This window comes from Pterocles gutturalis, unplaced genomic scaffold (assembly GCF_000699245.1).
Source record: "Pterocles gutturalis isolate BGI_N339 unplaced genomic scaffold, ASM69924v1 scaffold18290, whole genome shotgun sequence".
NCBI classification, from domain to species: domain Eukaryota; kingdom Metazoa; phylum Chordata; class Aves; order Pterocliformes; family Pteroclidae; genus Pterocles; species Pterocles gutturalis.
The window spans coordinates 1-12,758 of NW_010146220.1; the positions used below are offsets into that span (position 1 = coordinate 1).

General features: G+C 42.6%; 1 protein-coding gene across 1 annotated transcript in view; it reads left to right on the plus strand.

The window, feature by feature from the left end:
* The first annotated feature begins 6,303 nt into the window (after positions 1-6,303).
* Positions 6,304-12,758, plus strand: part of WWC1 (WW and C2 domain containing 1) — a 38,935-nt gene continuing 32,480 nt past the window's right edge. Inside the window, exons 1-2 of the mRNA XM_010085664.1 lie at positions 6,304-6,410; positions 11,458-11,661. Of these exons, the coding sequence (XP_010083966.1) occupies positions 11,511-11,661 (151 nt within the window). The 5' untranslated portion in view covers positions 6,304-6,410; positions 11,458-11,510. The remainder of the gene's footprint in view (positions 6,411-11,457; positions 11,662-12,758) is intronic.

Genomic DNA, 12,758 nt, shown 5'->3' on the forward strand with positions numbered 1-12,758 from the left:
TGTTTAAATGGCTTTGCTGTCTTAGGGGGGTTTGAGGAACCAGCCCTGCAAACATAGGGATTAAGGGGGTTTGCATACAGCGTAGAAACTTGACAGTCTGCTGTTGGTTTGTAAACGTTTAATGTCTTGGTGACCCAAGTGCAGTGTTTGCTGTCTGCATGTGTACTTGCATGTGCACATACTTGTATGCACATATGTACTCACAGCCCTGAACCTAAAAAGCTGTGTGTGGGTTTGCTAGATTGCTGTAGGCCAGCAACTGACACTGAAATCCAATAATTACGAACATAACGTTTCCTGTTTTAAGAAACTCGGAATTGATTCCTGTTGCCTGCGTAGCATTAACGCCAGATTTGTAAGTGGCACGGTTCACCCATCAGCTGCTCCTGTCAGGAACCTGTGATCTTACAGCCGTGTTTAACAAACCTTCTGTCAATCAAAAACTTGTTATACAAGGATTATTTGCCTTCAGTTTCCTGTGTAATGAGGTTTTTGATTGACAACAGTGGAGTTAAAGACTGGAAAGGCTTTCTGAATCTGAGATGAGCAAGTTTCCGTTTAATAGTGTTTGCACGTGGTAACATTGGCTTCCAGTTTGATCTGTGAAAGAAGCTGAAGGTGATAGATCATAAAATTATAACAAATAAAGAAACCCTTCTCATTTAAAAATGATGTGACTTATAAACTAGAGCTAGAAAACTATATTTCCTACTGTGGGAGCAGGGTTTGAACATCAATTGCTGTACAAATACTGGAGCTATTGGAGGGAAGCATTTGGCAAAGGTCAAAGTACCTCGCTGCCTTCCCTGGCTGATGGATGGGCAGTGGCTTTCCCTTCATCCTTCCTCTGCCTGAAGGCTGTAAGATATTCCTCAGGTTAGGAAGTTGGGTGATGCTGCTATCTTTTACCTCTGTTATCAGGGTTAGTTTCCAAAGCAGCATCCTTGACTTGCTGTGTGTGGTGGTTGCTGAGGGTTCCTGGTTTCCCCGAGTCCTAATAAGCAGTTCCACTTGCTCAAGTAAATTTGAATTTCTTGAATAACATTAAATGAAAATATATTTTCTTAGTTTTCAATATGTTGGAAACTACTAAGGCTAAGTTGGTGTGTCTTTTTCAAAATACTAAATGTTGCTAAAGATGATCCTGATTAAAATTTAGTTAATGTGAAACTATTAAGGCTAAGTTGATGTGTCTTTTTTCAAAATACTGAATGTTGCTCAAGATGATCCTGATTAAAATTTAGTTAATGGGGGAGGAGCAGTCACAGGTACGATGAATGTGAGTGAGATGCAGGTGAGTTGATACAAGGTGAACATGTGGGTTACTTTTTTGTGGGCTGGAAAGCCAGAGTCAGGCTATGATTTAATGCAGGTGAGTTGATACAAGATGAACATGTGGGTTACTTTTTTGTGAGCTGGAAAGCCAGAGTCAGGCTATGATTTACAAATCTCTTCTGTAGCTCAGGCTGGTTTCTCTCATAAGGACTCTACACCAAGTTTAGAAGCAGAGGAAGCACTTTGGGGTAGTTCTGGTCTAACTGGTGCTCTGAAGGGCGTTAGAGAAAAGTGAGTGTGGCTGGAAGATGCAGAGAAACTCCTGTGCCTGAAAGTGGAATCTCTCTTAACTAGACTAGTTTGGGTTTAATAAAAAAACGCTATACCTACAGACTTGAAGCTTTTCCCCTTTGTTCCTTCTCTGTGTCTGGAGATCAGAAGTCATACAGAGTCAGGAAGCTATACCTACAGACTTGAAGTTTTTCCCCTTTGTTCCTTCTCTGTGGCTGGAGATCAGAAGTCATACAGAGTCAGGAGTTTCTGACCTTGCTGGTGTTTTGCTTTCTTTTGAATGCTGGATGAATGTATCTGGGGGTTTCCCTACTGGAGGAGGCTGAGGAATGCATAAATAATTTTGTAGGTTCCTTCCGTAGTTATAAGCACAGTGGTTGAAAGGGGTCCGTTTTTTTAGGTTGCTGCTTTGAGTCTAGCTACAGTGAGGACGGACCCATCAGATGATAATGTGGTTTGACTGAGTTGATGAGATTTTTCTGAGTCTGCTGGGAAGCTTTGTGAATTGCAAAGAGATGTTTCAAAAGAAATAGTTCTGCAGATATTCCCTAGCTTTAACATCCAAATGCAGTAACAGGCCTGTTTTATGCAGAAATAATACACTGAATCATACCTTCTTGTGAGAAAGAAACTTTACCTTTTGCTCGTTTAATCTGTCATGCTACGTTGTGAGCATGCTTAGGGAGATAGTTTATTATGGCCCCTTCTGGAAAATGGGTTTATTTCAGTCTTCATAACAACTGCTAAAATCATATTTTTTAAAACAAGGAAATCGTCTTCCTTTTATGCTTTATTCATGATCTGGCTACACAGCATATTGCATGTCTTTCATCTGGAATTGTAGCACTGCAGCTTTGATTTGTGCCGGTTTTTCCCACAATAGCAAGGGAAAGGAGTTAAGAAGAGTAATTTGGTTATGAAGCTGCAGTTATTTGGGGAAATGGCTATGTGACATGTTGTCTGTAATAAATGGAATTACTCTCTTAATTCTAAAACTAATTACTCTTCTGTTTGCTTGTTGAATGCCAGATTTCTCCTTTAATGAGTACTTACTCCTCTGTACAAATGGGGTAGTCGCAGGCTTGCGGTCAGCCAGGGAGGACAGCTCCAGTCTGTGCTTGGCGGTGGGTGCTCCTTGTGAGATATGCTGAAAATCTGAATCTCAAAGGTGAAATTATTGTCTTTCTGAGCCCTAGTAACTGGCAAATCTCCAGTTGGCTTGTGTCATAGCTATAGCAGGCTGATCCTACCTTGCTTTTTCTCCAAAACTCCACCTGAAAGAACTGACTAGACGGAGTTTCTGCGTTGCACTTCATATGGAGAATAGGAATAACCAACCTTCAGTTGCGTGGTCCTGGCTTCTTGTTGAGTCTGATAGTTCCTGGGCGCGTCTAGAAGAAATTCAGCTGCTTCTAGCAAAATAGGACTGGACAAAAGTTGAGCAGGAGCTTTGAGTTTAATATTAAACTTTGGAGCATTGAAGTTGGCACTACAGCACTATTCCCTGATAACAGTAGTCCCAAGACCTGGGGCTGATAGTGCAACTCAACACTGTTTCTGAAAAAAAAAGGTTTAATTTCATCTTAAATGTGATTCTTGAGCAGATTTCTGCTGCAGAAAGCTCTGCTCAATGTGTGTAATACAAATGAAGCTACTGAGGTATGTTTTATACCTGCAGCACACCCTCACCTGATATACTTTATTGGTTCAATTACTGCTCCATGTTGAGAGATGTTTGTTTGGACCACTTGCCAAAAATGTTGAGCGCTCCGGCTGGGACATGGGAAATACATGGTTTTGGGTTTAATCAATCCGTGGGGCTGAATGGAAGCTGATGTACAAGGTTAGAGACTGCAAACCCAGGATGGAATTATACCTCTTCTGGCAAAGCTCTCCATAGAAGTAGCAAAACAGCAGTTATAAAAACAATTCTCAGGAGTATTTTGAGTGTTGCTAATCAAATGATGCACTGGAAAAGACCACTTGGACTTAGCGTGGCCTGGATGGCACACTCTACCCTTGCTGACTTGAAATATATTTTTACAGTTAAATACTAGCTCTTCTTCCTTTCCCTGATTCCACATAACATCTAATAAGCATTGAATCTAGGCTTTGTCATGAACTAGAGGTGAAAGTTTTTCACTGATTTTTATTTTAATAAAATATTGGGCCATGGAGGAACAATGTCATGCTTATCAGGGCAATCAAATAATTGCTCCAATGCCAGTCCTCAGCAGTTACGCTGAAGTATCATCAAGCTGGTTTTCCTGATGTGTGTGAAGTTGAGAACAGCCCTTAGGCAGCTTTTAAAAATCAGCTTGATTCTTCAGTTGCAAGAAAATAAGCAGAAAGCAATTCTTGTGGTTGTCTTTTTGTTTTGTGAGGATTTTTTTTGGCAAATGCATGACTGTCCTGAAGACCCTGAGGTTCCTCTGTGTTTGTTTTGATGGGCTTGCAGGAGAAAGCCCCCTCAGAGCACCGCTATGTCCCAGTGTCGGGAGAGCAACGAGGCTGCTGGTGTGCAGGACCGCGGGCAGGCTGGCAGCGTGCGCGTGCCCCGACTGCAGGCAGCGGTGTGCAGCACCGTGCTGTGCCCAAGGGAGCTCGGCTGTGACCGTGCCCCGCGACATGGCGCAGCGGAGGTGCTGGGGCGGCCAGGGCAGGGTGAGCTGTGCTCCTTTTACCCGTTGTGTCATCCCAGTGTGTCTGTTCCCCTCCAAGGGATGGGAGCAGGTTCTCCATAGTTCAGCGTTCAGTGCAGCTGCTTCCCTCTTCAACTGTCCTGCTTCTACATGAGCTGGTGACATTAAATACAAGTCGATGCCATTTTCAGAGAGGTGAAGGTGCTAGTCCTAGTGTTTAAGGTAAAATTGCCAACCCATTTGCAACAGCACTTTCATCTCTGTCTCCTGAGTTGCTCGTATCTGACCTTGCTCTGCATTTTTACCTGTGTGCATCTGTGAATTGATCAACTCAGAGCAGCACACCCTGGGTACTCTTGGGCTGAGGAAACAGCTTGATCCCCAGGGAGAAACCTGGGGTAGGGGATAGCAATCAGAACGACTGAGATTCTATTTTACTTTCAGGTGAAGTACTCTATTTTCTTGACAAACATGCTTTTGGTACACAGCCTAAATGAAAAACAGTAAAAATAAAACTTTTGATTAACGTTTGCTGAGAGAGTTTTGCAGTCCTATGTTGTGAAGCTCTTACATATTTTTTTTGCACTATAAAGCTTTAAATTTAATTGCAATTTTCTGAGAAAATGGTGATTAAAGCACTGCTTCAGATGGCACAGTGTGTTGAAAGTGAAATGCAGCAGCAAGTAAGTAGAGATCTTAGTGGCTTACACAGCTTTTAAAGAAATGTTCCCACGTCATTCTCACTGTGTACCAGACTTCCAGGTCATGTTTTGGGAGGGAATGATGTTAGTCGTTAAATGTTGAACCTGTTACTGTTGGAGGCCTTTTGCTACAATTCCCCTGTACGCTGATGGGTGACTGCAAGTCGTTCATATGGGGCTACCAGTTGGTTGCTTGGTGCCTCCAGGTAAAGTACACTCAAGTGTGCTCAAAACTTGATAAAACTCTTTAGCTAACTGCCAGCCCTGCTGAATTACCTTTGGATAGGAAAGACTTTCTGCAGCCCTGTTCGGTCTGTTACAGAGGTTTGGAAACTTGCTCTCTCAACCACCTTAACTTCCCGTGGCACGCTGCTGGGACGTGGCAGAGCGTGGTACAGCTCCGAGGCTGCTTTTTGACCCGGTTGCCCTTAGTACATGCAGCGTAACTGCTGGAGAGGGGCTGTGGTGGTTTACGGTGTCATGTGCTTTCTGCCCAAGAAAATCGTGGCCCTTCTTCCAGACGTGCCACATGTGGTGCATTACGGTTGTGCGATGGGTCTGTGGGCCTGTGGCATGTTGTGCTTTTGGCAGCTGGATATGTGAGGTACCTGCAAGCTTAATTCTTCCTGGCCTGTGCTTCCCTGCAGTGATACGTTTGGTTAGTAGCTTTGTTGGTGCAAGCTGAACCTCGCTAGCTCAAAGGGAGGAAAGGGGCCTGGTCTCAGTGGGGTCACTCCAGGAGTGGGTATCTAAGCTGTGTTTTTATCCATACAAGCCTTCAGGCTGTTGCTGGATGTGGTGTCTAATAGAAAAGCTCATCAGAGCGGTATTGCAGAAACACTTCCCCGTTTGGACGGAGTGGGTCACATTTTTGTGATACTGGGAAACTAATCTAGTTTGTCATTAATGCAACAGAACATATTGCAATGCAAATGAGTGGAGTTGCATGACAAGTGGTCCCACAGTCCTCAACACTTGCTATTGATTGTGCAGTCTTAATTATTCATGCTATGCAAATTGCATTTCTCATCTTGCTCCTTCTTGTCTACATATTTTTGATACAGGACTTGCCTGCAAACAGTCCTGTTGTTTCACTTGAGAGACGAGGATTGTTTCTGGCAAAGTTCTTAATGTTCCTTTGTCAAGCAAGTACTGGTGGAGTCAGGCAAGGCTCAGGAGCTCTGTCAGAATGACTTCATCTTGCTGTAACTTCAGATGAAGAAAGGGAAGAGTTTGTGGAGTATTATTTGATAAGAACAAAAGCTTTAAAATAGTTCTCAACTTTATTTTCTATACAGAAGCCCTTGTGGTCCTTGTTTTCTGCTCAGTTGTTTGGAATAGACATGTAGGAGTGTTCTTTTATTCATCCTAAATATTATTTTGCATTTCAGGTATACTAAACCACTAACCTTTGCAGACTGCATTAGTGATGAATTGCCGTTAGGATGGGAAGAAGCTTATGACCCTCAGGTTGGAGTTTATTACATAGACCACAACACCAGTAAGTGACACATTATTGTATTTTTGCAGAGTGATTGTTTTGTGTCTAGGTTAAAATATACTGAACGCAACCACAAAATTGTTAAGATGTTTTAGAGCAGGTGGGATCTGCAGCTCCTGAAATCAAGTCCTGTCCTTCTCCACCGTACAAGTTTCCTTCCTCTCTAAAACAGGGATTTGAGACCTTGTGGTTTGCAGTCCTCAAATCAGCAGTCACGTTCAAGCTAGTGCTGTGGACACACCTCCATCAGATTTGGCTCTGCTGAGGAGTCTGACTAGGTAGCAACGATCTGGAATTTGTTCTTAGCCTGGAATTTGTCCTTGTGGCAAAACCATCGGAAACAGTGCAAAGGTCTTGTGTTGATTCCCCTGGCAGGGATAAACTGAATGACTGCATGAGCTCCCTTTGCTGCAGGAGTTCACGCTGCCTTTACTGCAGAGGAAACTCTCAACTAAGTTTGGGATATCCTGAGAGGTGTGCAAGTTGGAAAAGAGTTAAGTTGTGGTGTCTCGATTCTGTGTCCTCAAACTAGGCCACTGCTTACTGTCTTTGTTAGATTGCTTGATAGACCAGAAGTGTTAAGCTTTAGAAGCTCATTTGAATGATAAGAGAATACAGAACTTCATATATCATTACAGACATTGTTAGGAAGGGTATGTTGGGTTTTGTTAGAAAAAAATCTCCTGAAAAAAGTAATAAACAAAATAAACCAGTGACTTTGGTTCTCTTTACAGAACAGCTCCAATTGCAGTCCAGAGGTTCCCAGCAGAACCATGCCCAGGCCCTTCTGGATGTGCTTGTAACTCATGCAAAGAGAAAAACTTTTAAAAGACAAATGTGCCTTGAAGTTATTTGGGTTTTTTTGTTTTGTTTTTTTCAATCTGCTTCTAGGACTTCAACTAAGAACTTGAGCTTTTTTTTTTTTTTCCAGCAAGTCACAAGATCTTTTCTTGAATAAAAATGTGGAAGTCTGTTTTTTCTCGGTGGGTTTTTTTTTTTCCCCTTGGCTATCTTCACACCCTTTCCTTTTTCAGAAAAGCCACACTTTGACCTGGCCTGAGATGGTACCTTCAAGTTCTAGCAACTTCTGTTGGGTATTGAAAATGCAGATTTAAAGCCTGTTCTCAAAAAGCACTAACTGCCCTCTGCACTACAAAGAACAAATGTCCCCAGATGTGAAGGTGACACGAACATTTTTATTTGGAGCTTCTGTCATCCCAATATCACAGTATTTACACATCTTTAAAGGGCCTTGTCCTCATTATTTTTCTGTGAGGCCAGAGGTGTTGATTTTTCATTTTCCAGGAAAGGGTATTGGGGAAGAAAGGGTAGGCAAGCCTTACAGGGTCACACAAAGGAGATCTGCAGGGGAGAGGACTGGACGAACTTTGCTTGAGAAGGTGCTAAGTTGTAAGACACAAATTGGGGTCTCCTGTAAGTCTGTAAGACCTTGTCTTGTGTCCGTTTCACGTCCCCAAGAAAGCATGCTGGAGAGTTTATTATGAGGTTGCTTTTCAAAGCCTGAATCTTAAAGCTTTTTCCAGTCTCACTTGGGTCTGGGCTGTTCCTGTGCTGACCACACTTAGAAAAATAGTTTCAGCCAGCAGAAACCGCAGCATGTAGGTGGGACAAACTAAACATGTTGTTCCTGTGCTGACCACACTTAGAAAAAGAGTTTCAGCCAGCAGAAACTGCAGCATGTAGGTGGGACAAACTAAACATGATCTCAGTTGTCCATTAGAGTTGGCCCCAGGGTGAATGCATGACAGTCTGGTTACAGGTCTGAGCTCTGTGTGCTCTGGGGCAGCTACCCATGGACTGTGCAACTCAAATGCACCACCAGTTTTTTCAAGGGTGTGCAGAGGAGGCTTCAAACCATGCTGACATCTGTGTAATAGCAGTGGCTCTTAAAAAGTTTCACTTCTATGGGATGCTAGAGGCTACAAGACCTGACCTAGAAGAAGACTTCAAACCATGCTGACATCTGCGTAATAGCAGTGACTCTTAAAAAGTTTCACTTCTATGGGGTGCTAGAGGCTACAAGACCTGACCTAGAATTTCAATTTAAAGGTTAAAAAGAAAAAAAAAAATCATTACCCTATTTCTTAGACCAGCTCTAATCCACATTATGATAAAGCAAATTATATGCACTTACCTTCAGATAATCAAGAGGCTCATCGTTGTGGTTGATGTTGAAGTATTCCCTGGAGGATATGCACTTACCTTCAGCTAATCAAGAGGCTCATCTTTGTGGTTGATGTTGAAGTATTCCCTGGAGAGTGTCCAAAACCACCTTCCTCTCCAAGGTCTCTGGCAGATTCCTGGTGCAGGAAGAGAACCATCCAGAGAGTGTGAAGGGGTGGAGGCATGTTGGTTCTCGCTGCGCACTTGAAGTCTTTGAGCCTGCTTGTCAGAAACAAGCCCAAGGACAGACCTAATGCACTTGAAGTCTTTGAGACTACGTGTCAGAAACAAGCCCAAGGACAGACCTAAATTAAATCTAAAGCCAGGCCGTTTAAAAAAAAAAGTGAGATGGAGAACACTTCTAACCTTCTCTCTGAGGCAAAATAAATAAAGTTAAAAAGAATTGAGTACCCAGAATATTCTAATACAGTATTAATGCATAGCCCTGAGTGTCTCTCTCTGGGAGAACTTCTTTGGAATTTGATTTGCACAAAGGAATGATGATTTTCTTACCAGATGCTGATGCAGACATAGTAAGACTACGTTCCTCAAATGTGAAACAATCAGATTTATTAATGACAAGCTCAACATTAAATCAAAAATTCACAAGACAACAAATGATGTAATAGCTTGCATTTCTGTAGTCCTTTATCTGACTTTTGAACGTATTTTACATTTCTCAGGAGCTGGGGTGAATCAAGAGCCCTTGGCCAGCATTTTCACAGTTTGTTATTACATGTTTGAGAATCAAAGCTCAAAGCTGCAATCAAGGGAATACAGTTAGTGCTGTGATTACAGAAAAGGTTGAGGTGAATATTTAGAAAAATGGGTACAAAGCAGTTTTGGTACATGTGTTGTCCATCCCCTCCGTGAGCTGGCTGCCAAGCATTCTCTTTGCCAGGTGGTGTATGTGCGTGGGGTGGTGTCAGTGTTTCACCACGTAACGGAGATGTTCAGGATTGTAGATGTCTGTAGTCTTCTGGTTGCTCGTAACGGAGAGATTTCCCTGCAGCAGCTTCCACCGCCTTTCTTGCAATGGTGGGAAAAGTGGAAATAACCAAGCTTGAAGCAGTTATAGGTATGGGTAGAATTATGACCCAGTGTCCTGAATTAGACTTCAAGAGTCGTGGGTACTTTGCCAACACGCTCATTAAGCTTGAAGTTAGGAGTCCTGAGTCCCAGTTGCTGGTTCTTTCTGTGCAGCCTGGTCCAGGGAAGCTGTGTGTCTGGGACCGTGCGGGGCATCTCTGGGTGACTCGCAGCAGACTGTCCCCCTGTGGAGTACAGGGAGCTACTCCATCTGGGGAATGGTTATCTGGAAAATGGGATTTTGGGGGAAGAATAGAGACAGGAGCCTGGGGTTTTCAGACTCTGACAGTTGATACAGTGCTGTGTCTTCCTGACTTTTCTTTGGCTGCCTCCAAGAGAGACCCCGGTGCTGTCTGGGAGGGCACCAGCACCGGCAGTTGGCATGAGTAGCTGCTTTTTCATCAAGTTATTTTGGGGCAGTTTTTCAGGTCAAGGCTTAGCTTTAGTATTGCATCAGCTGAAATGTTGCTTGTGCTAGCAGGACCTATAAAGGACTTTTTATTTAAATGCTTCTGCAAACTATACTGTTAGTATCTTAAAAGGGGTTTTTTTTAATAATCTTGCAGTTCCTCTAATTTTTGCTATGTAATTTGAAATGCCATGTGTTCTTTCGGGTCTTGTGATACTGTTAAAAAAGAAAAAAGTTGTTACTGGAGTATCCTGTTGATTTTCTCCTCAGCATAATCACGGACAGCTTGTGAAAATGGTTGTGTCCACCCCTTGGGTAAAATCCTTTATTTCTAATTCTGCTCCTAGGATTATTGTCAAACTGTTCTCTTCCCTACTTCCTGTGTATTGCAGTGTTAGTCCTACTCCTGACTCGCTTAAGAGCTGCTCATACCTTCCACCATGGCAGCTTTTACTAAATATTTAAAGAGGCTCTTAAGATATGCAGATTAGATTCCTACTGATAGTTTCAAGCAGCTCCTTTTATTAATTATTCATTATGTGGTAACTAGGCATCCTCATTCAAGCACAGTAGTTTAGACAGTTTAGAGCACTTAGTCAACAGAATATTGGAACCTGTTCCAAGGAAGAACATATAATAGCCTTGAAAGAGAGATGAAAAATATTTTGGAGACTTCTTCACAAAACTGAGACAAATACTGACAATAAATTTGCCTAATTAGTATTGGGGCTAGCCGCGTGTCTGTGACCTTATGCCTTTTTCATGATTAGAAACCTGAAAAGCAATGGATTGGTTGTGTGTTGGGGTAGCGAGGATGGGAGTAGTGTAGCTGCTCATGACTGCGTTGCCTATGTTACCAAAAAATATTTATCTGAAACTCCGCCTCCTGTATTCTGCAGTGATTTACTGCTGTGCCTGCTTTCAGTGAAGGAAATGTTTATTCCCCTTCTGAGATGCTCTTTATATAATGTCAGTTGAGATGCTTTCATAAATAAATCCTGGGATTTAATGAGTCTTTATTTTTACTTACCTATGGAATCTGAGTGAGAGGGTTTTTTTTCCCCTTTTTTTGATAAAAGCCACTTGGCAGCCACAGAGGACGGGCAGAGTTGCAATTGCTTTCATGTTGTCACATGAAGTATAATGCAGTCATGTGGTAATGATGTTTTCTGAAAGTTTTTTTTCAGTGAAGTAGTAGAGGCATTTTATTAGTAATGTTATAACACAGTTGCGATAAACATAGGTCTAACAGTCAATGTCAGTATCTTAGAGCTTGTGTGTTTAAAATATTGCCACAAATTATTCTCTGGCAGCAACACGAACCTGCTGTCCATTCATCTTGCCCCCTTCTGTGTTCTCTTGAAGAAACTACGCAGATAGAAGACCCTCGTGTGCAATGGCGGCGGGAGCAGGAGCACATGCTGAAAGACTATCTCGTCCTGGCCCAGGAGGCGATTGCTGCGCAGAAGGAGATCTATCAAGTGAAACAGCAGAGGCTTGAATTGGCCCAGCAAGAATATCGGCAGCTGCATGATGTTTGGGAGCACAAACTGGGCTCTCAGACCAGCCGTGAGTAGTTAGTGAGCTCTTATCCAGTGACTTTCTCAGTCATGAACCCACTAGGACAGTAAAATACGTGAAGCTGGTCCTCTGATAGAGCACTGGGATGTGCTATGCTGTGTCCCTCTCCATGTTTGCTCAGTTTGTCTCAAAAGCAATAGTTGCCTAGCACCTTTTTGTAAAGGACAATTGTTATGAAACACTACTGTGGCTGGCTCAGTCGCTGGAGTCAGTGTGCAGATTTCCAGCACGAGCTTCAACAGATGTGGGAAAATGTGGTGGTTGGCTCAATGTGAAAAAATGAGGTTATACAGTATTTTCCTTGATTTCCCTGTCTAAAGTATAGAAACAAGGCAAGGTGGCTCATCTCAGATAGCATTCCCAGCCCCTGTTGGAGTTTAACATCCCAGGTAGCTGAGTGACTGTCTCAGGGAGCTAAGGGTCTGTATTTTACACCACGTAAAAGATGACATTGGTGGATTATCTCTCTGTGTATGAGGAACGTTGTTTTGTGCACCCTATTCTTTGTCACACAGGAAACATCAGTACCTGTTGCTTCAAGGGTTGGTGCAGCAATGTTTATAGAAGGCCAGATTTCCTCCTCACTGTTAATAGTTAGGAGATGGAGGAGGATTTATTTCCTGCAAGTGTTCCAGAATTTTTTTCCTATAATCCTTAGTATTGCAAACTTTTTATGTTCTTGTTAGCCACATCAGTTGTCTGGCCTCCCCTGCTTCGCTCTTGCTGAGTTATATCTTGTGGTTGTGAGTTTCACTGTCTAATTTTAAAAGTATTTAAGTAGTTTTCTGTCAACTGAAGGATTCTTATTTGACTGGGGTCCTGTCCATCGTGTCTGATGTACAGTTTTTGGTCTTTTCTTAAGAGCACTCTACCTAAGTGCTGGTGTACCAGAACAGAACACTAAGAGCACTCTGAACATGAATTACGTTGGCGTGATGCAATCTGTCTTTAGAAATGCAACCAAACAGAAAGAACTAGAAATGCTTTCCCATGTTTTATAGGGCATAAACTGATGGCTGCAAGGATCAAAATATCTCCCTTGCCTTCAGCTACCTCTAACAACATTGCACATTGGGGAGCTTCTG